The sequence below is a fragment of the Xiphophorus couchianus genome, chromosome 20 (assembly GCF_001444195.1).
Source record: "Xiphophorus couchianus chromosome 20, X_couchianus-1.0, whole genome shotgun sequence".
NCBI classification, from domain to species: domain Eukaryota; kingdom Metazoa; phylum Chordata; class Actinopteri; order Cyprinodontiformes; family Poeciliidae; genus Xiphophorus; species Xiphophorus couchianus.
The window spans coordinates 11089575-11114188 of NC_040247.1; the positions used below are offsets into that span (position 1 = coordinate 11089575).

General features: G+C 39.0%; 1 protein-coding gene across 1 annotated transcript in view; it reads right to left on the reverse strand.

Annotated features, from left to right (window-relative positions):
• The window catches only part of LOC114135267 (mitogen-activated protein kinase kinase kinase 12-like), a 20643-nt gene extending 6151 nt beyond the window's left edge, over positions 1 to 14492 (reverse strand). The window contains exons 1-11 of the mRNA XM_028002377.1: positions 14186 to 14492; positions 11439 to 11954; positions 7832 to 8015; positions 7340 to 7531; positions 6956 to 7114; positions 4665 to 4823; positions 4469 to 4577; positions 2135 to 2244; positions 1769 to 1885; positions 1371 to 1508; positions 265 to 979 (exon numbers count right to left, since the gene is read on the reverse strand). Of these exons, the coding sequence (XP_027858178.1) occupies positions 265 to 979; positions 1371 to 1508; positions 1769 to 1885; positions 2135 to 2244; positions 4469 to 4577; positions 4665 to 4823; positions 6956 to 7114; positions 7340 to 7531; positions 7832 to 8015; positions 11439 to 11931 (2376 nt within the window). The 5' untranslated portion in view covers positions 11932 to 11954; positions 14186 to 14492. The remainder of the gene's footprint in view (positions 1 to 264; positions 980 to 1370; positions 1509 to 1768; positions 1886 to 2134; positions 2245 to 4468; positions 4578 to 4664; positions 4824 to 6955; positions 7115 to 7339; positions 7532 to 7831; positions 8016 to 11438; positions 11955 to 14185) is intronic.
• Positions 14493 to 24614: the final 10122 nt, after the last annotated feature.

Genomic DNA, 24614 nt, shown 5'->3' on the forward strand with positions numbered 1-24614 from the left:
AACATTCAAATCTTTTAAGCCTGTTGCTTAAATTAACTTGCGGTTCTACATTCTGTGAACTAAAAACACTAAGATATTGACTTCTGCCAGTCACTGTAGTAAAACCACTTTACAGTGACAGCTGCATGCTTGCATGCACTTTTAAATAAAAAAAGAATCAGATTTGTAATCTGTTACTTTATTATTCTGAAGCATCTCCCTGCAGATTAGTTTCTGCTGTCTTTGTAAAAGTGATTGCAATGGGAGCAGCTAAAGCAGCGTTACCTGACTGCGTGTGACTGCCGCCCTGTACAGTAAGGCCGCAGGTGTGAGGCGGCGCTGACTTCTGGGTGAGCGTGTAATCACTGTCCCCTCCTCCTTGTCCTCCACTTCATGGGAGACCCGAGCATTCCCCAGAACAGACGCTCTTCCTGCAGCGGCCCCTCTCCCACACGGTGAATCTGGGCTGCTGGAGAATGGAATGGATGCTGCGTCTTCGCTGGGCGTGTCGCTCCGTGGGGGCGTCTCCACCAGGTCATCGCCCCCCACCCCCACATCTTGCCTGTCCCTTGGCCCCTCGGTTTCTCCGCTGTCTTCCAGCCCAGCAGAGGCGCTCTGACTGCCTGCTCTGTCCAATCCAGGCCTTAGCTGCCCCCTCCTGCGGACCTCTGCCTCCAGGGTGGTTGAAATGAGATCAGGGCTGGAGGAGGACATCTTCTTGAGCAGCAGGTCATGCTGGAGGCCCCTGATCGCCGCTGTGGGGTCCAGACGGTGCTTGCTGCTGGGAACGGATGAGGTGGCATTGATCATTGCTAGGGAGGAGGACAGAGTGGCTTTCAGCTGAGCCAGGTCACTGCTGCTGCCCTTGCCGGCCTTCCTGTAGCGGGGCTTTCCTCGACGAGAGCGGCCAGGGGAGGTGGAGCCTTTGTTGGGGATGGTGACCTGGGTCATAGATGAGTCCAGTTTGGGCAAGATGACTTCTGACTTCAGTAAATCTGGTCTGCAAACAGAAGAAACACACTATGTTTATAAAAAGCTTGTCTTTTTATAATAATTGCTTAAGAATTTCCTTATCAGCAAAACTTTTTTGGTTATGCATTAACTCCTACTTTGGGTATAAGACTGTGGAAATAGCAGAACTACTAATTTACTTCTTTTTAACGAATAAATAAAAAAATGTGAAAATATTATTTAATAGTTTTGAATTGATCTTGCAAACAATCATGCCTAAAAACCTTGCATTGATGTGCAAAAAAGAACCATGTCACCTCAAATTCTGCAAACCCAGTATGCTTACTGACTGATTTGGTATTACCACAGACATAATGAGCTTGAACAAACATTTGCACATCATGTCCCGGTATGGAAAACAGTGTGCTTTGCTGTTTCACCTCTTGCTGTGTGAAGGTAGTTTCTGCGGTACGTTGCGTTTCTTCATGAGCTTCTCCATGGAGTTGGAGGAGGCCGACTGTCTGGAGCTGTGGTGCTTGAAGCAGCTGGGGTATTTTTTGTCCAATGACTGCTCCCTCCTGGCATTCAGACATAAAGAACATCACTAGTTAGAATGAATACAGAAAGACACAAAAACAGTCTGGACTTTATGATAGGCAATGTCCCTTTAGTAACAAATTTGTAGCACAAAACATCTACAATTAGTAGCTCAGCCCATTCAATTCTCAGTTTTAGGGCAGGTTTATTTTTAAACAGAATGACCCCAATCACATATTTCTTTGATGTAAATGTTTTAAAAGCATATCAAGAAAAAAAATGAAGCAGCAACGTTTCATACTTGAGAAGCTCCTTCTCTTTGATCTCCAGCTGCAGCATGATAGCGTTAAGCTCCATGTAGAGATTATTGGCTCGCTCCAGTTTCCGCTCGTAGTGCTCCCGGATGTCCAGTGCATGTCTGCATGTAGAGGAAAGCTCAATAATGTCCAGACACATGCACTGTGCACAACAATTACTAAGATGATGGGAGCTATATTTAAATCTGAGGATACAGAATATGGACTTTCTAGATTACTTGAGATTGTTGTTTCTACTTTACAGTCCAAACCTTTAACTATAAAAATTATTCAAATAAAAAATAATATCCATACAGCTGAATAGAAATGCACACTAAAGTTGACAGCACAATTTTCTTTACAATTCTAACCTGAGTTCTTCTCTGCGTCGTTTGATGAGTTCCTCATCCAGTCTGTGAAGACATGTCCCCTCAGACTTAATCTTCTCAAAGTTATGTCTCACCTCGTCTCTCCACTCCGCCTGGAGAAACACAGAACAAAATACCGTCAGGAGAAAGTATTAATGACCCGGAGTGATTGCACACTTTGAAGTGTCAAACATCAAATTTGTCTATGTGCTGACGAGTCTTTGTTAGCAGGTTTTCACAATAAAGAGAGAAATAAGCCAAGAAAATGTTGAAAGACATAAGCATGTATGCAGCACAAGCATACGGTATGTGGTGAATGATGTAAAATCATACCAAATTAACAAATAAAAATAGATAATTGTAATGGTGATGTATATGTGGACACAGCAGGAAACCATTTATTCCTTTCATGCATGTTTTAAACTCCTTCACCTTTACAAACATGGTGTATTTTGTCAGTTCTCTCGTTTGCACTGCGATAATTAACTGTGACTCAAGTTCATGTTGGTAATATTAACATAAAAATGATACCAACACCACAAGACAACTTCTTTGCACCTTGATTTAGATGGAGAAATGCTTTCAATTTGCAGAGCAATTAGCTCTTTTTTTGTCACTGAAACCAAACCCATTAAGCTGTCAGATAAAAATCAATACCCAAAGAGCGAAACCAAACGTACACTGACGTGACGGGGATCTTAAAAGAAAAGAAAAGAAATGCGGCATGGGCATTTACTTGTATGCAGCAGAGCATGACAACTGTTATCTGATACCTGTCATATCAGAGAACTAATATGTAAGTCAGATTTATGAGCGCATGGAGGCACATGCATGTGTATTAGACTCGTGCACGAAATATGCTCTTCTTATTAACCTAATGGACTCTGTGCACACTCTTCTATGTCTCCAGTCCCCTCTTTTTTCCACTCTCTTTTCTCTGCTCTCTACCATTAAGGCAATCAATACACTCTGGCAGCAAATTCTTCTTTCTAATGTCACAAGAAAAATCCATTATGGGGCAGAGAGGAGGAAAAAACTGGGCAAGGATTCAACCGGGAGAAGGGGGCAGGGAGAAATAAAGGATCAAGGATAAGTGGAAAGAGTGATGGAGGTTTACGTTTTGCATGAAGAGATTCAACCAGATAAGATGAGTTATAAATAGATATCCACAAAGACATATTTTCCACACAATTATACCTCCATACCCCTCCTTACTCCATCTCTTTGGTCTAGCACATTTGTACTATGCCTCCATCCCCCACCTAGACACAGGTAGACACACAGCGTCCTTCCCCATCACACTCAATATGAAGAAAAGGTTCTTTCCTTGACCCGTGAACCGAAGCTTGAATAAAAGACCACAAATCAGCAGAAGCATGTGACACGGAAAGAAAAAGGGAGGAAAAAAAAGCAAGCAACAATAATGCAGTGTGATTGAAAGGACAGGTATTATTAGTGGGCTCCCTGGAGACCTGGGGCTCGGGTGCAGCTGTGTACTTGCCACTGCATATAGTTACTTCAGTGGACTGGAAAAAATGGTGGCAGCTTGTCAGCAAAATGAGAATTAGTGATGTTGCCAGGGGAGAGATACAGACCTCATGTGCACTTCACTAAATGGTCATTTATTTCTCAATCTGACTTAATGAATAGATTTTCTGTAAATAAATTTATGAAATGTATTTTATAAAGGCTGACTTAATCCTCCATCTCTGTCTGATTTTCCATTAACATAAATTGTCACACCAGTTTTTGGAGGAAATAAGTATTTAAGGATTTTTAAAAATATTTTTCTTTGTCTATTGCAACTAAATGTTTCAGATCAATTGAAATTTAATACTGGACAAAGATAACCTGAATAAATACAGACATACCTGATTGGGCGAGAGGCAGAGACAGCATTAATTTCTATTTACTTTGTGAAAAAAAGCTTCCAGAATGGTGTGAAAATAAAAAAGGCCAAGTTGTCAAATCATTCATCACCTGTGATTAACAACATTTTTGACTCAATTTCAGCAGCCAAACATACCTGACCTATATCTTATTAGGAGAAATCATCTCTTGAAAACTCCTTTTTGCATTTATTTAGATTGCATATTTTTGTGAAGCACTTGATTCTAGAACATTGAGTGACAAGAAAGCAAAAACTGAAAAAAAGGGAAATGAAATTACTTTTGGAGTATCCTGGGTGTCTCTTCTACACCCAGGATAGAAGAGACACCCCTCCTTACTCCATCTCTTTGGTCTAGCACATTTGTACTATGCCTCCATCCCCCACCTAGACACAGGTAGACACACAGCGTATGACTCTTCTGTTTTCTCATGCTACAATTATCTTACCTGAGACTGAAAATAAGTTTCTTGTGGAGTAGACAGTATGTCTGCAGAGGCAATGTCAAGATGTAGGAGGATTTGTCGAAATGAAGGTCTGTTTCTTGGCTTGCAGTTCCTGTAAAAAAGGTAAATTCAAATTTTACTACCCGCCTGCTTGAATGATTTTTTGATGTTTTTTTTTTTATCTCTTCATCTTCCTCACCAGCATTGTTTCAGGAGTAGCTTGAAGCTGTCTGGACAGCTATCGGGCACAGGCAGCTGCAGGCTGTTGTTTCCCACTCCCCAGATGATAGCGGAGGAGTCCACGTCCTTGTAGGGCACCTCCCCCGTCAGCATCTCCCACAGCACAACGCCAAATGACCTTCAAAAAATGGGACACAGCTTCTTTCAGACGCATTGAAGTTACTGATGTAGGCTGAACAGACGAAAGTAAACCAAAAAGGAGACTGTTTAAAATTTTTAGCAAAATCAAATTGTATGCTTTCTATTAATTTTAGAACAATAATATGTAACAGAATAATACAAACAACATTTTCAACTTTTTTAAGATTATAAAGATAGTAGACTCAAGTAGGCAAAACATATAGATATATCTTCACTTAGACTTATGTTTTAATGTAAGAACACAACAACAGGCCCATGGGGATGGTAACTAGAGAAATTGCTCTAAGTGACTCCTCCTGGTTTTCATGTGCGGTATCCAAGGTGCCAGTTGCATCACATGTAATAATGCATGTATATTTATAGCATCCCTTCAGCCCCACACTTATTATTCTTTTTGGTGTCACCCATGAAGAGAAGGCCATTAAGAACAGATGAGTGTAGTTTCTTTTTCTCAAGATTTGGATCAAAACTCAAAATTTGTTCTGACAGTTTTAATTACAGTGTATAAATGCACTTATATCATTATTGAAGCACAAAAAAATGTTATTTAAAAAGCAGCATAATTTGTTTAGACTATTTCATATCAAACAGATAAAATGTAAAATAACACTAATGTTTATTATCATTATTTTACTGTTACACTGAGTTCTGAAATTCTACAATCAGATTCCCTATAGAACTATGTTTGCTTTTTGACTGCATTTTTTGGATAGAAAAACAAAGTAAAAATACAAAAGGAATCACAAGACTGATATATAATACCATCTGTTTTATAGCCTTTGGCAACATCTTGGGGAAGCACCAGCTGTGGTTACTGCATGCACCGTTTTATCTGAAACAGGCCACGGCCATGACTTATGATTTGGAATAAATTTATCACTGTTCTAATTTAATTCTTAAAGAAAAAATACTGCGATTAAAATAGCAAGTAATTATGAATCAGTGTGAATCCCATGTACAATACATTTCTAAAGGTTAGGGCACCAACATCACTTCTATGGAGCAGGGAGACAGCAAAAGGAAATAGCTTTTCAGCCATAAAACACTGATATTTCCAGGAGCACACTTGGAGCCAAAGAGTTGGAGAATGGCTGACCAATGTTGTATTATACAAATATAGAATTTAAAAACACAGATGTTAATATTTTCCACATAAACAAATGCTTAATTCCAGAACATCCACTGCAAGATTTGGTTGTCCAAATATATCATATTTTATCTGGTACTTTTGAGGAAAATATCAAAATTAGATCCTTACATCACACATTATAATGTGTTGTTTGAGGCATGCTAAATATTTTCTTTTCTCCAATCCATTGCATTTGTGTTACTTACTTAGTGGCAATAAATACTTAAAGTTGTTCAACAGTATATTTGGGGTTTACTATTTTACTTTTAATTAAATAGTTCAATTCTAATTAATTAGTTGAATTTGATTACATTTTTTTTATTTTAATTAATTTATTGCATTTCCCTCACTGCTCCTCTGTATTAATGCAACAAAAACAAAATGTGTTCAACATCTGACAAAGCTTAACCTTTCTTAGTCATTTTGTGCTATGGATGAATTTCAAGTGATTTAAATAGGTTTAAGCAAAAATGTACACGACACACACAGGCTTTGCTTTCTTTTTGCATCAAAAGCTTTTTAATCCCATTTTCACTTCCCAGCTAATGCACTGCTGGCCGAGGGCCAACCCATCCAAAGGCTTGGAAGGTTATTCCAGCCTCTCCTGAGCACTGCAGCATCTGGCAGATCAATTATTAAATTAGCTGGCGTTCCTTTCAGGATGGAGAGGAAGACTGATGGAGGGATTGTAGTAAAGGAGAAAAAGGGAGGTAGAAAATGTAGCAAGCTGGGGGGATCAAAGCTTAGCATAGGGCAACCCATCAGATACGGCAGAGACCCTATAGAGTTTCATGTAATGAGATATTATACATCATATTGAATAGATTTTCTAGAAATAGGATCCTTTGCGCTGCACTGTGGTAGACTACAGCTAATGAGATTCTATGCTGATTTGGTGGCTGAAAAGACAAATCATCTGGGAAATTTTTTAAGGGCTCACAAAGGGGAAAAGCACAGTTCAAGAGGGTCATGACACCTACCAAATATCCACCTTCTCTGAAACGGGTTCATTGCGGATGACCTCAGGAGCCATCCAGGCCACAGTCCCAGCAAAAGACATCTTCGTGCTCTTGTCATTAAGCTCCTTGGAGGTTCCAAAATCTGAGATCTTCACTGCATCGTCATAGGTGATGAGCATGCTGGAACACAATACTTATGTTTAATTAAAACCAACTAAATCACACATTCAAACATTGAATTAACATGATCATTTCTGAGTTTGAATATTTTTTCAAATAGTTTTCTGCCTTTACTGCATTTTGACAACTAAATATTGAGCTTTTATGTATGATCATGGTACTTTTTCACATTCAAATTACACTGTTACTGTCAAACAACTTTTTATTTTTTAAAAACAAACTCACTTAGGTGACTTGAGGTCTCTGTGGATGATCTTGTGGAGATGAAGGTAGTTCATTCCCCCGGCGATGCCCATGGCCCAGTCCATGAGCAGGGATGGAGTGATCTTTCTGCCTGCTCTCAGGACTTCGTACAGCTGTCCTTGAGCACAGTACTCCATAATGATGCAGTAACAAGGAGCCTGAGTACAAATACCTCTGAAAAAGTAGAACAAAAGTGGTTGTTAAAGACAATGTCTGTGTTAAAACTGAATTAGTTATGCTCCCATCGTGTAGACACCTAGAGCAAGTAAACAATACAAGAAAGAAATACTTATGTAAGTGATATGCTTTATATATTCTAAATAAATATACTGTCTGGTATATAACACTGGATTTACAAAGCTCTCATGTTGAGTCCCCCAGGGTTCTGTTCCAGGATGTAATTAAAAATCATCTGATAATTTTAGAAGTTTGCCTTTTCTGGTTCTAAAAAAACACAAAATCATGTCAACCTACTTGAAAGTGATTATGTTGGGATGCTTGAGCTTCCTCAGGTGCTTGATATCAGTCTCTTTGATGTTTCGTACTTTTTTCACAGCCACCTCCTGTCCGTGGAGTTTCCCCAGAAAAACAGCCCCCTGGGCTCCGCTGCCCACCCACTGTAGGTCCGAAATCTCCTCAAACGGGACTTCCCACTCCTCTGAAGCAACAGAAAGATAAAGCAAAAGTGCTCAGTGAGTTTACCTGGTCAGGTAGCAGCATGTAAGCTAAAATTACGACATGATCATTGTATTGACCTCCACTGACTACATAACAGAGATACTTGAATGATGAAACACTGAAGCAACACCGTGTCTGTGAATCCTCGTTCTATTCTTAGTGACTCTTAATGTAGTTTAATAAGGTCAAGAAGATCTTACACTGTTGGTCAGAGTTTAGTAATACTCAATCTTTCTTCAAAGCAACATTGCTTTGACATTTAGAAATCTAAACGTCTATGTCAGTGCCATATCAGTGGGAAGAAAAAGTACCAAATGCAGAAGCCTTCTGTTCACTAAATATATTTATAACATGACAAGAGATTTGCTCCAGATATTGTCAGCGACATACTGTACATAATCCACATGTGCAAAGAAACAAATGCGCAAGTCCATAAATTATGTGCCATAAATGTTAATGGCACACAAAGCAAGTGCTGAACACACATTGCTAATCTAAATGACAGCCTGCCAAAAGGTTTCTCATTGTTAAAGTATCACACAAGGAAAGTCAGTTTTATTTGTTTTGTAACATTCACACACAAGGGAATTCAAAGCGCTTCAGATATAAACAAAGAAACACTGACAGGACAAAAACTAGACCAATTGCATAAGCAGGAAATACACAAGCATGAGATTCATAAAGGTCTGGTGAGAATCGGTCAAATATAAACTCCCTGAAAATGGCATTGCACATCATATCAAATAAACCAACAGCGTCTTGGAGATGGGAACATTATGGGGTGGGAGTGATTTTTAGAATGTCTCTGGCAGGCTTCATACAAATGAATAAAGGAAAAATGAATAAATTAGTGAGTTGATGCGAATCTGATGTAAAATAGGGGTGGATTTACAAAAAGACATTGAAGCTCACACACAGCCAAGGCAACTCTCAGATTGTGTCAGAGTAAAAGAAAATGCTGCAAGAAAGACTTTATTCTATATAAAAATCCATTTTTATATAGAATAAAAATGTATTCTATATAAAGATCTGGAAATCAGATCTTTATACTGTATAGATCTTCTATGCATCAGAGTGCATAGAAGAACCTTCAAGATTTGAAGAGTGGTACTAAAACCACACGTGTAATGGTTCAGCACTTATTTCCCTGTCATTCCACTTCATTATTAAACTTAATTTGTGACCCAACTTGATTTGATTTATTTGTGTGGCTTGGTGTGACTTTCATTTCAGTCCTCCCATTACAATAGTATGTAATGTCTGATCATTATTAGCATCATAATTAGCACAATCGTGCGATTCTGTATCACACAGTAAAAGAGATAAATAAATAATAATAATAATAATAATAAATACAGAGGCTGAAAATTAAGGCAAATTTTGATTTAAAAAATACCTCGATGGAGTGAAGCTTGTAAAAACTACAACTAAACAACATTTGACCTCAACTGATATCTTCATGCACTTCCTAACCTGTGACTCGGGTGTGCGAGTAGGCCGACAGACAGAGAAGCTCTAATCTCCTGTGGGTAATTCTCCCTCAGCCTCTTAAATCCTGCTTAGTGCCATTGTGGGGCTGACGCGAAACAGGGGTCCGACAACTCAGAAGGGGTTTGGAGGAAGGAGAGGATTTGAGAGGCTAATGGCTGGTTGTAGGGTGAATAGAGAGGTGGAGAAGTATTACTGGTGTTGGTAAGTAAGGAGACAGTTAGCAGGAAAGGGGGAATTCCCCACGGTACTGCAGGGGTCTGTGCTAATATACGGAAGACATACAACCCGTTCGCTCTGCTGCTGTTCTTAACCCGGGGAGAACAGCAGCAGAGTGAGCTGTCCTGAGACACATTTATCATATTAATGAGGATGATATGAATGATTAATGCCCAGCAGTGATCGATAGAGTGCTCCGCCTCTAATGAGGGTCTCAGATTTTTTTTGTAGTAAAGACATCAGTCTGGATCTGACACGGTTCCAAATCAGCTTGGCTTTGATTTGGTACTCCTCCATCTCTATGATCAGTAAAACGAATATAGGGTTGGGCTTAAAAATTTTATCACAATATTTTGTGTTACTGTTGTGATGATGACACAACTATTTATTAGTCCTTTTTAAGGTAACTGTATGGCTGTGACTGCATAGCACAGCAATCATAGCCCCACAAACACAAATACTGCTCTTGAAAAACATTCCCATTTGTAATAAACTTCTTTACGACTCCAGTCTCATAAAAAGTGTGATTCAACTGCTGCTCACAGTTATTGTATTTAATTATATATCTTAAATGTATTGATATTAATTGATACTCTCATTGAGCAGACAGTGGAGAAAATAGCAAAATTAATAGTCCCAACAATACGGACAGTTTTGGGATCATTAATTGAAATTCAATGAAACACAATGAATCAAAATTCATATCATGATAAGAAATGTATCACAATAAATGATAAATGATAAGCGATAAACGATACAATAAATGCCCACCCCTGAGAGGATTCATATTTTTTCTAATTTTCATTACAAAATGCAATAAGGACTTGTTACAAGTTGGGAAGCGGTTCAGTTGTATAAGCTACACTTTATTGTACAGAAGGGGAGAGCATCGAAGTGCAGATGGGCTGGGAGCAATAACAGAGGGATGAAAAGGAGAGACAATGAGAGACAGAAGGAGGGGAGATGAGGGGAGACACTGGAGTCAATGGGTGATAAAACATTAGAAGGCAATACAGTCAGGGAGAAGTGTGAAGGTGCCAGCTTCATCTCTGATGTGAGGTGCAATATTTTTCTATCACATTCTGCATGTTATCTAACTTAAAATGCTAATATCAGTGTTTCTGCTTGCAAATGAGTTTCTCTGTGTGCGTGCATCTGTCCTCGTGCGTGCGTGTCAGGTTTGCGTTAATAGAGATGAGAGGTGCGGGGTCAGAGCGTGGCCATGCATAATTCATGAGGCAGATTTGGCAGAGGAGTCTCTGGGGAGTCCTGTGCTTTTGTAGTGGCTGCAGACATAAACAACACAGCGTCACGGGGAGAAGGTTTCACTGAGGGGGTGAGTGGTGCTAGAGGGAGGTGGGCACGAGCAGGCAAATGGATGGGATGGGATGGTGGGGGGTTTTGGGGGTATCAGGGGAGAATAAGCACACTGCAGCTTTGATAGAGTCTCCTGATCTAGATGCATCTCACTCCTGTCAGGGAGAGTGTTTATTTACAACATGGCCTTTGTGGGAGTCATTTTTCTACCCACTGCTTAATGTAATTAAACTGGGAGATAAGATCATTTAATTAGCATATCAAAGCTTAACTGGAAAATTTAATTGGGGAAAGTGACTGCTTTCATAGTCAGAATTAAAGCCACCATTGACCCTGAAGTTTATAGAAGCAAGTTCACTTTACATAGAAACAGACTTACCGTCCAGAACGTGTTTGTGCTCTGTAGAGTAAGCTTTGCCAATCATAGTCCAGACAGGCCGCAGGCACCCAAACAGCCCCTCCAGAAACCCTCCCCCTCCCGTGGACTGGCACTGCAACCTGGCGTCGTCCGCCTGGCTCCTGACCACAGGGCGGTCCGGATCCTGTCCCTCTCCCTCTGTCCTTCCACTGCTCCCCTCATGCTCGTGGAGTTTCAGCACACTGTTGGCAAAGTGCTCCTGTTGTTCTTCGCCAGGTGTCTGATTGTGCCCGGGAGTCTTCCCCTCTCTTCCTCCTCCTCCCCCAGGCTCCATAGCAGCCCCGGTGTCTATGGAGAGGACGTTCCGGAGTACGCACTGGGTCGGGGTCAGGTCCATTTCTGGAGTGCAGGGAGTCTCGGCATCGAGCCGGCGAAAGGATGGCGGGTCAGAGATGGGTGTGTTGAAGCCAGACAGGGAGGGGGAGGAGGCACGGGGTTCATGAACGAGCGCCATCAAAAAGACCGGAGCAATGGAAGCTTTAAAGAGACCAAAAATATAGAAATAAACATTACAAAATGAGATAAAATGAATTGTACTTCCAGTGGGCCTGATATGATTACTAAACTATCATAAACTGCAAAAAAATAATTTCAAAGTTTCTCTTCCTGCCAAGATCAGGAACTTCATACATCAGAAACTGTATGAAACATACACAGATTAAATATGACAACACAAAACGTCTCACATTTCTCACACTAAACAGGTAAAAATCTGTCAAACACAGGAAGAAAGAGAGAATTATCTCTCTTCTTCAATTATGTCAATCAAACTGAGTTATAACATTCAGACATGGAGAAATTGCTTAACACATTAGATATGTTAAATGCTTCAAAATGAATTCAGTTTCTACAACTGTACATTTCACAATGAAATTTTGAGAAAAAGCCAACCTGTAATTCATTTATTCACGAGGGGAACTTCTAATTAGTTATAAAATACTTTCTGTTTGCCATTAGGTTGAAAAGGACTCATGATTTTTATGATGAGTCCTTGGGAGAAGAGGCATCGCTGCCTCTTCTCCCACCTCCGCTGCCTCTCTGAACAGGTAACTGTGCCTCTAGTTACCTGTTCTTTATTATTCTGTACACTAGGTAAGGATTATTCTATTCTATTCTACTGAGGATTTAAAGAAATCTAAAAACGTTGTTAGAAAACTCGAGGGACATCTTGAGGCACACTGCAATACTATCTGCATACCAAATTTGGGAGTGATGCCAGCAAAATCCTTTTTTGCCTTAATATTACAAACATAAATGTTGTTAAATAGTATTGGGACATGTACTGGAAGTCTGTGATCCAGTCAGATGAGACTAAGATCTGATGGGAAACACTTCAGGTGGGTTTGGAATAACATAAAGAATGAATATCTGGAAAAGTATCTTATGTAAAGTACAGCGGAGGATTTTTGATGGTAAGGGCCTGTTTATTTCTCTCTTCCAAATGCCCTGCAAGTTTAGTTAGAGTGGATGATATCAGGAGTGGCAACAAATTTATCAGCATGTGTTGGTCATAGTTTACCCAATGAAAGATGTGACAACAGGTTCAGGTAATAAAGAACAAAATGGCATCTGTCTGCCCCATAATCTGATGGCGCCTCTGTGACCAGGAGCACAATAAATAAACAAAAATACCTATTTTTTAACTGAACTGACAACTGTTTGCCCCCAACATCATAGCAAACACAACAGTTGGTTGTTTACATAAAGCAGAATCACTTGTGTATTGAAATGATAAGAATAGTTCATTGAATTCAGCCCGCTTCTTCAAAGCTCTAGGTATCTCCAAGGACAACGGCGCCTGCACGCTAAACAAGGAAAGGAAATTTATTATTTCTTGTGAGAGGCTTTTGAAGCGTTTCCAAGCTGGAAGGGCTTTCACCGATGAAGAGGGCAAAGAGGAAACAGATTTTACCAGTTTGGCTAATTAATTACACCAACTAAAATCCATGACAGTTTGCTGTGTATTAAAACAAAGAATCAATATTGTTTTAGGGAACACCAAACCTGGAGAAGATCAGTTTCTATATCAGAGGCAGTTGATTCTTTATTCTTTATGTGTGCACTTAAAGAAAGTGCACACATTTATTTTTCAACATAAAATTCAGAATTCCTTTTTTTTTTTTTTTTTTTTTTTTTACAATATAGTAAAAGATTAAGTCTATTAGTCATGTGTGATAGTATAATGCACCTTGTATCTGATGCATAAGCTATCAGCAGGCTGTCTGCATCCCATAGCTGCAATTATCATTCTTAATTCCTATATTAGTCATACAGATGGTACAGAGCCAATACGAATCTGACTGCAAGAATCATTAACCCAGAGAAACTAAAAAAATAGAATCATCCTAATTATAATTTTCTGCGCCAGCAGAAACCCCAGAAGTCAGACACATCTGTTGTAACACATCATTCACATCAGACTGATCCTGCTTCTTAACAGTCCTGCTTTACTGGGGTGATGGAGGTATCAGCTGCTGGAGCTGCAGGAGGAAAAGGAGGAGGAGGAGGCTGCGCTCTGTTACAGGCCACTGCATCCAGGATGTTTCCGAAGCGCATCGCTGCCTCTTCTCCCACCTCCGCTGCCTCTCTGAAGATGCGCTGACAGCATCAAATAAAAACACAATCTGACTCTAATATACCAACAATAAAGAAAGACGCCTGTTTCTGTCCTCTCTTTTCTTCTGTGTTTGCAAAGGAACGGTTCCTACCTCAGTGCGGAAAATAGGACTCCATCGCTGTTGATTGCATGTCTGTTCCTCGATAGTTTAGGCTCGTATTTTAAATAATAACCATCTAAAAGGAAGCAAATTCTTCCGTTCTTTGGTTTCCTCCTCCTCTGCATCCAGAGCACCTTCACAGCTGCGGTTAAATCCAGTAAACGGTAAATAGAGTAAAACCAAATGTTTCCCTGCTTCCTATTTCTCCTCCTCCTTCTTTTCCATCACCTTCTGAGGACGCAAACTGCGCACTCTCAAGAATTTATACCACGGCCTCATATAGTAAACACGACTGATATAGAAACGAGGAGAGAGAGAGGGAGAGGGTGAGAGATGGTAGGGAAGGAGGGATGCAGGGCTCCTCCAATCAGAGGAGAGCTGCGCTGTGACGTGTTGAGCCCGGTGAGACACGGGACCAGTGCAGGTACTGTATTTTCTGGCTACAGAGGGATTTGTGCATGAGTGAGACCTCACAGTGAAACAGGGAGGAGGAGGTCAGCCGGTATGTGAGGTGATCAAAATGATGTCATTCCCAAGGCATGCAGCATTTGACTGGACAGCACCATCTAAATCCCTTCAAACCCTATTAACGCCCTGTGTATGGAGGGCGCTTTAATTGCCGCATAATCTGCCAGCTCCGTCTGCCACAGCCTGGAGATGAAGAGCAGGTTTTCCATTATTATCATCTCCAATCGGATGGCACATGAGAGGGGCCTTCCCATTGTTGTGATCAGTTTCTTTGAACAATGTGAATCAGTAGAAATGATTCACCAGATAAAATATAAGAAACAATTGGTCATCCAACACAAATCTTCTTTTTTTTTTTTTTTTTTTTTTTAGCAGTTTTTAGCCAGTTCCCTTCTGTTTCTACTTTGGACAGCTTTTGATAGACATCTAGAAAACCTGGAGTTCTGGAGATACTTTGATACGCTAATCATCACAATTTAGACCCTGTAAAGTCTGCTCAGATCAACTGACCCCTGCTTTTAAAACATAACTTTCACCTAAAGTAGTCATAATGTTATGCTGTAGATGCCGTAAAAACTAAACCTATGCACGTAAATCTAGACATGTAGACATGTAAAATAAAATTATACAATAAACTGATAAAAAAAAAAAAATTAAACTTAGTCAAACATACAAACACAGGACTGTAGCAAAACATCGCTTTTGTATGAATCTTCATATTTTAGTTATTTGTAAAATTATTTTATGTGCAGCATAAAAAGAGAAAAGAACTCAAAAGTCAGGAAACTCCTGCATGTGCCTCATGACTTCTGCATGAAATCAGAGCAAAATCTGATGAAACCTATTCAACATTTCATGAACAATTGGGATATACCATATTTAACTCTGGATGACTGCAGAGACTAAACAGTTGCAGCTCCATGACCCTTTTTTGAGAGCTAAATCCAAATCCAACCCTTATCTCCCAGATTAAGCCCACGTTGGGCTTAAACCCATAATGATGACCTCATCGTGTTGGTTGTAGACAGTGGGGGAAACCTCGACTAATGCACATAGCAACTGTAACAGAAGTTCACAAAAACAAGCAGTGAAAGCCTCACTATTCTCTCCACTTGTGCTGGGGATTACAAAAACACAAGGACAGATTTAAGTAGTTCTCCTTCCCTTTATGTTAAACCGCATCTTGGTATCTTGAATCTTAAAATCTTAAAAGTATGACACAATAAATCAAAGTAAGTTTTTCTGTTGTTTTTCAAGGTAGAAAAGTAATTTTATCTAATCTATCTTATTTTTAGTCGTGTTTCACTTTTCTGACACACAAAGGGTTTTTGGATACATGCCAGATTATGACAACTTACTCCTGAAAATAGAAGCAGTTCCTTCTGTCAAAAACCTTTTAGTTTCTGTGAAGAACTTTTTGGTTGCTGTCATTCCCTGTTATATTTTAGCTAATGATTTCACAGTTTTCTAATCACATTTTTTTTACTAAGTGCTAACAAGAAAAAAAGGGAGTAAAATTAAACTGTCGACCTGAACATTGCCAGACAATTATCTGTGGTTACTATGGAAAGCTACAGGCAGACTGATCTCCATAGTGCTTTTAAAACAGTGTGTATGGTGCTGGTCTATCTGGCCTCCAAGTTATTTAGATAAATTTTCCCCTGACTTCCAACTCCCGACTGGATAAATCACCACATAAATCTTTGCCTTTGAACTCACCTTTGAGCTGGAAACTTTATTGCTGATTTAGTTTTAAATCGCCTCTGTTGCACATTAAGCATAATCCACATGAAATGTCATCACTTTTTGAGCTGCACTTTTGGCCCCCCTGTCTTTCATGGTCTTGTATCTTTTCAATAACTTCTCCAATGAACATGTCTATTGGAACTAGAACCTCAAACACAATTGTAACATTGCAAAAATGAGGATATATAGTAAGATTTTTACATGGAAAAAAAGGAGCAAAAATAAACATTTTTTTTGTAATCATTTCAAATGTATCCATCCAATGGGAGACAGAAAGCAAAACAAAATTATACAGAACTATTTTGTTTTTGTCCAGACACAGACGGCACACATGTATAGAAGCATTTTCTATTAAACAATAGTCAAACATCAAGGCAGAAGCATTTAAAACTGTCTGCACAAATTAATAGGGCAGCTTAGCTTCACACTCTGAATCTTTAGTTTAGCAGTTTTTCATCTTAAATTCTCATATTAACAGTTTAGGAGTCAAGGCTTAAAACTGGATTCATAAAAGTTGCATGATGTATTTAATGTAACATGAAAAAGAAAAAGTAAAAAAGAACAGCTTCCTATTCTGTGATTCCTGGTCCTACTCTGTCTTAAGGCAATCTAAACCGAGAAGCATCCTCTATGTATATTTTTAATCTTTTTTAATCTCCTCTTGTGAAAATGTTCCTCATAATTTATTTATTGGGGTTCAGTTAGTGAAAAAGTTTTATCTGTGTTCAGGCTTTGAGGATCATTACTGCTTCTGATGTTGAGAGCAGCTTATGTTGTTATTGTGGGGAACTTTATGAGAAACAGACACTGAATATGAAACCTGCAGGATATCAAAACAGAAGAATAAAAAAGACCCACTACACAAAGACACACACTTTTAACAATATTGGAAAGTAATATTTTGATATCACATGCTCAGCTGATAGCAAAATCAGCTGGACAACTGATGGGATTCTTTCATTTAAAGCTAAATGAACTATTGTGAGACCTTTAGTGGAACTACAGAACTCTGTGGCATCTAGCCAAATAACTGATGTAAAATGCTGCATTGCTTGGCAACATGAATCATTATCTGTAGGAGGGAATTAACAGACGTCTGCAGTGGAAAATGTAGAGAGGAATGTCACGTAGATACCTCGGATTGTTAGAGTACAGTATGTGGTGTAAGAACAAGCGCCAAGTGGACACAGATTGTCCCAGTGTGGATGTGGGAGGGAAGATGGCAGAGGAGAGGTGTGCTCACATGTTTGCATGGGGTTGGATTTAGACTAGAGAATGAGGGGGAGGGCAGATTCTGTCTCTTTGAAGTTTTGAGCCTATTTATGGGTTCTCATTAAGAGCCTCTTGTGTTACTCATCGTCACTTTCACTCATACAGAGCTGAATAGGTGGCCAATCATCAAATCCACTTACCTTAATTCCTAACAGGAATGTAAACAAAGAGGGAAATGATAAGCAGAACCCTCATGTTCACAACTAACAGTAGACTAACATCAGATTTCTAATTCAAAAAGAAATCTGATGTATTTGGATGTTTATAATGGAATCATATGGAAATGTGCATTACAGTGTGACACCAGCCAATGCTATCATCATTCAGGTTGCCCCAAATAATGTGCTTCATATCATTCAGTGTTGGGATTCATTAAGTCTGGCGCCAACGAGTATTGGTGGGAGGGTAGGAGGATGTTATGGGCGAGGGGGGTGGGAGGATTCTCCATTTCAGCAGGATGACCTCACCTCCCTGTCTGCAGCTCAGGAAGAAGACTTTTCATTCATGAAGTTCACCCATTCACACATAGGCCAAGCCTTGTCTGCAGAGGATGCTGAGGAGGCGGCCGTGCCAATGAGGCAACTTTCAGGTGAGATCACCCCCGGATGTTAAGCTTCCTCCCTGTTTTTAAAAACAATGTAAAACAGTGAGTGCTATATTCCATTACAACATTTTGATTGCAGTCCAGCACCACACCTTTACATGCAGCATGAAGATGTTAATGAAAACTGATGAGGATCTCTTTACACACTCAACAACTGTGTATTAATTTTGACCACCTGGAAGACACCAGAATCAAATTCAACCAGAAGAGTAAGTTCTGTTAATTATAGAGCAGAAACTTTTAGAATTTGACAATCATCAACTGAGAAAAAAGACCAGAAAGAGCATTTTAGTCAACTTTTGTGGATTTCATGCATACTGTTAGAGATAAGATTGTTACACACAAAAACATTTTGATTTATAGAGCATACAAAAGTCTTTACAAAGTAAAAGCTTTTCAGCAGAGAGTACAATTGGTTTATTTTTTTCATAGGTTTAATAGTAGAACAAATTGCTAAATTGTCTTCTGCATAAAATGTTGCAAGTCCTATTTGTGTAATGGTGTCATTATTCTTTGTAATGTAATGTCTTTTTACAAAAAGCCAAACCTTCTGTTTCAGAAAACGAAAATATGATTTTCTGTGCCAACAAATCCCCACAGCAAAAAAAGAAAAAGAAAAGTGTTCATTGAAACGTTAGCTGGAGATAGGCACCAGCACCCCTCCTGATCTATCTATCTCTATCTGTCTGTCTGTCTGTCTGTCTGTCTATCTATCTATCTATCTATCTATCTATCTATCTATCTATCTATCTATCTATCTATCTATCTATCTATCCAGACAGACAGACAGACAGACAGACAGACAGACAGACAGACAGACAGACAGACAGACAGACAGACAGACAGACAGACAGACAGACAGATAGATAGATAGATAGATAGATAGATAGATAGATAGATAGATAGATAGATAGATAGATAGATAGATAGATAGATAGATAGATAGATAGATAGATATTACATAGCAGGACACGTGACAAAATAGCTACATTCCTGTACTTTTGGACCACTGTAAAAAGAAGATTTTAAATTTGGAGGACTATGATTACAAAACACTGAGACAGAACCTTGGAAGACTGAGTAGCTGTCACCAAAGACTCACAATGGAATCCTGACTTTACATTGGAGAACCATTGATTTGAAGGAATCAAAATTTTGACATTCCGGTGTTTTTAGAGCAGAACAGTCCATGCAACTCTCACACCATCATTTGGTTTGGCTTACATTCATTCCTGCACTTTTGAATGAAAACTAAATGGACAATCTCATCCACCTACTTTAGCTGCTTGCTTGGAGTGATATTAGGAGATTATGCCTGCTGCTACACTTACACAGAGTATTTCTTAGCTTTAAATTAAACATATGCCTGTAAATCACATGAGAATTCATTTTCCCCATTTTGGTTCTCTTTGTTTCTCTGGTGTGCTAAATGGTCTGTTTGGTTGTGACACGTTTCTCTTGCAAGACGGAGTAGAGTTTTATTAATTAGTCCGATGAGTTTTCACACACGCCCATACGAAACAGACAATTTGAGAATTGGTTCATTTAAAGTGATCACAGCTTTATAATGATTTGAGTTTGACATTGGTCCCCAACAATAGCTTTGTAAATTATTTGACTCTTCAAATAAAAGTCTTGGATAAAGTGAGTTACAATAACATTTAATTTCCCTTTGGAGTGAATAAAGTATTTTAATTGCATTTTAACGAAAAAGAACATCTTTGGAGTTGGTGTTTTCATATAAAATATTGTAACTTCTACTCATGTTACTATGTGCAAACTGTTAAAATAAAGTAGTGAAAACGTTCTTAGAATTTTAATGAAAACAGCTTTAAGAGTTCCACCTAAAAACACCTAAACCCATGCCATCATGGCACAAAATATGACAATGCAGCACTCAGATGTTGCTGTGTTCTCACAAAGAGATTAGGGAAGTGTTTGATTTTCCTCAGAAACAGGGATGGGATCGGGCGGCCTGCAGCGGCTCGGTCAGGAGAGGGTTAAAAACAGTAAAGGCGGAGGCTGGAGAAGCCTTCCTAAAAGTCACGTGCTCTGTGCCAGGAAGAAGGGGAAGAAGCACCAAGAGAGCGAATGGATGGATGGGTGATGGAGATGAGCGGGGGAGGAGTCTGGACCATGTTGCCGTAGAAACTGAATCCTCAGTTGGCCGGTGTGAAGTCAGAGGCGTAATATTAGGTGGTGACTGCACTTCGATGCAGGGGGTGCTGTGAGGTGGGTGGGATGGTGATGGTGGGGAGCAGCAGTGGTGACTCACTCTGGAGAACATGCTCTGCATTCTAATGGAGGTAGAAGCTGTCCTCAAATACCTCCATCAGCTACATCACCTTCAATCTTCAGCCCCTTCCCCTGTGCAAAATGTCCCCTAGCTGATCCCCATCCTGATCCTTTCTTCTTTTGAGCACATAATTAAGTCATTATGACAGTGAAGGAACCGTTAGTTTGAGTTTTGATAGCTTTTTTGCTCACGCTGCTGAAGGGGATCTAATAGAGGGAACCAAATGCTTAGACAGGCAAGTAAACAGCAACCATGTAATTGGTGGTGGTATAATTGCACAGTATGGGTAGCAATTAAAGGAATAATATGTGTAAACCATGCTCAAGATTATCATTGGATTAACTACACTTCCCAAATACCCTTTGAGTGTGAAACCTCACCAGCTGGTAGGGAGGAGGTGTTGGTAATTATCCTGACCATATTTATGCAGTTTTTTGTGCATGTCTGTGTTTAGAAATGGGGGTCTTTTAATTTTAGCTTCAGGGAAACTGGTTTGTATCTCATTAATGTTTTGTGGAAAAACAGTCGACAAATGTACTTTTTTCCCTGAAGGTTTAAGATGAGAAACAATTATCTTCAATGATAAACAGCTTGTTAACTATGAAAGAAAAGCCTCAAGGATGATAATTGATTTGAACAGGCAAGATACTTATAAGCCTGGAATATGTTGTATACATGGAATAACCAATTTAAGTTAATAAACTAAAAAATAAAATAAAATTTCATTTCACTTTTGAATTTATGGTAACTGAGTGATATTTACATGTGTCTTAAAATAATTACATTAAGACATTTTCAGAAATGTTAGTCAACATTCTAAAAAATACCAAATCTATGCTCTTTGCTGTTTTATTTAGTAGTCACAACAACTAAACCTGTACTGTTGACATCGGGGGCGGTGACGTTCCCTCGCCTGACTGCAAATAATTGACTTTACATCGAGCAATGCTCTGCTCTTCCTTTTAAGGAAACATGCTGTACTGTGGGTTCATTTCCCATCATTGCTGTGTAAAACTGGAAGCAGCAGGGAGGGAGGCTGAAAAAAAAAAAAATCCCAAGCACGATGACGTTCCTTTGGTCTCCACCCACAAATCAATCTCACGGTCTGACCAAAGCCAATGAAAAACAGGCTGGCTTATTGGAGATGTAGGAAGTGCTGCAGCTGTGGGGAGACGTTCCCTCCAAGTTTGTGTATGTCTTCTTGCTAGTGACAATGACTCGCGTGACTTTTGGGAAGAGGTAGTGGCTGCTGTGCCTCCTGCAGTGAAGCAGAAAAACCCTGGACATCCCCTGAATATTTCATTTTAGATTCTCATGGATTCTTTGTAACTTTATAACTGATGTTTGGAGTTTCTGATCCCAAGAAGTAACTTTAATCTCCTGTTATCATTTTGTGAGGACTAACTGGATCTAGCATGGATCTTTTTGGTTTGTACCTAACAGTCGATAACAAACAGTAAAACCAAATAACTGTCATACACTAAGGGTTGTCATTGTATTGGAAAAATTTGTAAAGGTTCTCATCCATTGCATAATTTTGACAATTCTTCAACAACAAAAATATCTAAATAAATTACTGTCACAATCTTTCAGGTATTGCCAATATGCTCCTCTTGATCTGAAGAAATATTAGCATAATGGATCAGCGTCTTAGGAGTCCCAAATGAATCTGATAGAGAATTTGTGAAGACAGATAAAGATTAGGGTGATGGAAAGAACAACTTCCAACCTCAAAGCCCTGTGGCTCAGAATAAAGGATGAGTTGTCAGAAATAGTAGTAGAAACATATAAAAAGCCAATCAGCAACCATTGCATGCAATTAAGGAGACCTCCTGAAGTTTTTCCAAGTCTACCTCCCATGAATTGGAAAATAGGAATATATGTCTGCAGTGACTGATCACAACATTTTATTCATTTATCTAACTCTCCTACTATTGAAACAAGTCAAAGTAATTACTAAAGAACATCTTCGGGACTTCAAAGTGTTTTCTTTGATCGGTATTTGAGGGATCTACTGCCTTTCTGCTTGGTAGAGAAATGTTTTAATATGGAGGTCTATTGTGATGAAAAGGAGGAGGGTCTTTATAGTAAAATGCATATATATGGGTCTCCTGCCCCATGAAGGTCAAGTGTCAAAATCACAATTTATGTGAATGCTAATAAGCAAAACATATTTTTTCACCATATCATGGGAGGAATCAGACAAATTGTTTATGTTTTTATGTGTAGTATGTCAAAATTATTTGTCTTATCACAGTTGATCTAATCTGTCCAAAAATACGAGACAATCTTATTTTTGTCTGATATATGCTGCACAGAATTGCTTACTAAATGTGTAATCTAGAAGAATACTGGTGTCTAATTATACAGATTTATGCAAATGATCTGCTTCACTGGATCACATGTTAGCAGTATTACGAGTCATTAATTCAGCTAAGGGACAATTATAATTTTATATGATAGTGTGATGAATACGATGTTCCCATGAGGTCAGGACTATGTGAGTGACAGAAGTGACTAAAGCTTGTTTAAGCAGCATTTCCAAATGAAAAAAATCAAAGCAAATGTTTTATTCTGGAAAAAAAGAAACATGGTTAAGTTATTATTTTATAATATACAAACAATGCCGAATAGGAAAAGCTCCTGGAAAAATCATCTATTCTTAACAGTTTACTAATCTTCAATGAGACATGTTACTCACAAATGGAAAGCATTAAATACATTTGCTAATCTTCAGTAAACCATTTGTTCCACTAACTCAAAGTGAAGGCTAAACAGCATGTCACAACTAGAAAATGTACAAAACACATGAAAAGAAACCCTAGAAGCAACATAAAGGCCTCGGTTGGGAAGAGAAGGATGTTAAATCAATTTTCATCATTGGACAATAAAAAAAGAAAAAAAATCAATTCATTCACCATGCATACGCACTTAATCTTTGCAGCATAGACAGGTCAGGGGTCCATAAAAAGACATTCAATCTTTCACATACAGACACACACCCATATGCACTCCTACCTCAGACCAGTTTTAAAAAGTGCACGATCATGCATTTTAGGAAAAAGCTTGAGTACCCATGGAGTACCAGTTAATGCATGTGGTCAACATATACACTCCACACAGACAAATCTCCGTAGGGAATTGAACCCCTTCTTACTGCTATGCAACAGTGCTGATAACTAATCAGCAGTGGAGCCAAATAGAAAAAGGAGGAAAATGAAAAAGCTTCTCTCTACAAAGGAAGTGGCTGCATTACTTAGCCTGGTTTAGATAAATTACATAGGGCTAAAATAAATCAGACCAGAACAGGGAGGCCCGGATGCAATTTACAGACATATGCTGAGTTATTCCAACTCTCAGGCACCAAGTTTTAGCAGTGTGTTATACACATAATCTGGGCAAGTTAAAGTCACTGAATTTATCATAAAATTTTCTGTATACCAGAGTAAATGTAGTCCATTATACATCAAGGACCATACAGATGAATTACTTCATATTATTGATTTTGAGAACAAACTACCAGATTAGGTCATTGTAGAAAGTAATAGAGTTATTTTTGTGATGTCACATTTTCCTTATTTCAATAGCTAGTAAGAATAAGAAAACATTTTTTAATTCCCTGAACAGAAAACCTTAGAGGTAAAAGGGAGGGTATGTTAACAAAACAACACATAACGTCTATCACAATTCAGTTAGATGTGGAGGTACTGTCCATGGTGCTGATTTATGAAGGTCTAGGGCAGGGGTGTCCAAAGTCGGTCCTGGAGGGCCGCCATCCTGTGTGTTTTAGTTCTCTCCCTGGTTTAACGCACCTGGATCCAATGATGGCTCATTAGAGGCGTTAGGAGAACATTGACAAGCTGAGAAGGTTGTTACTACAACCAGGGAGAGAACAAAAACATGCAGGATGCCGGCCCTTGAGGACCGACTTTGGACACGCCTGGTCTAGGGACTCAGTGAATGCTAAAATAAACTGCAGTAGCCTGTTTTGGAGTCATGGAGTTAGTATATTAATTTAAACAATTTTAAGTAAA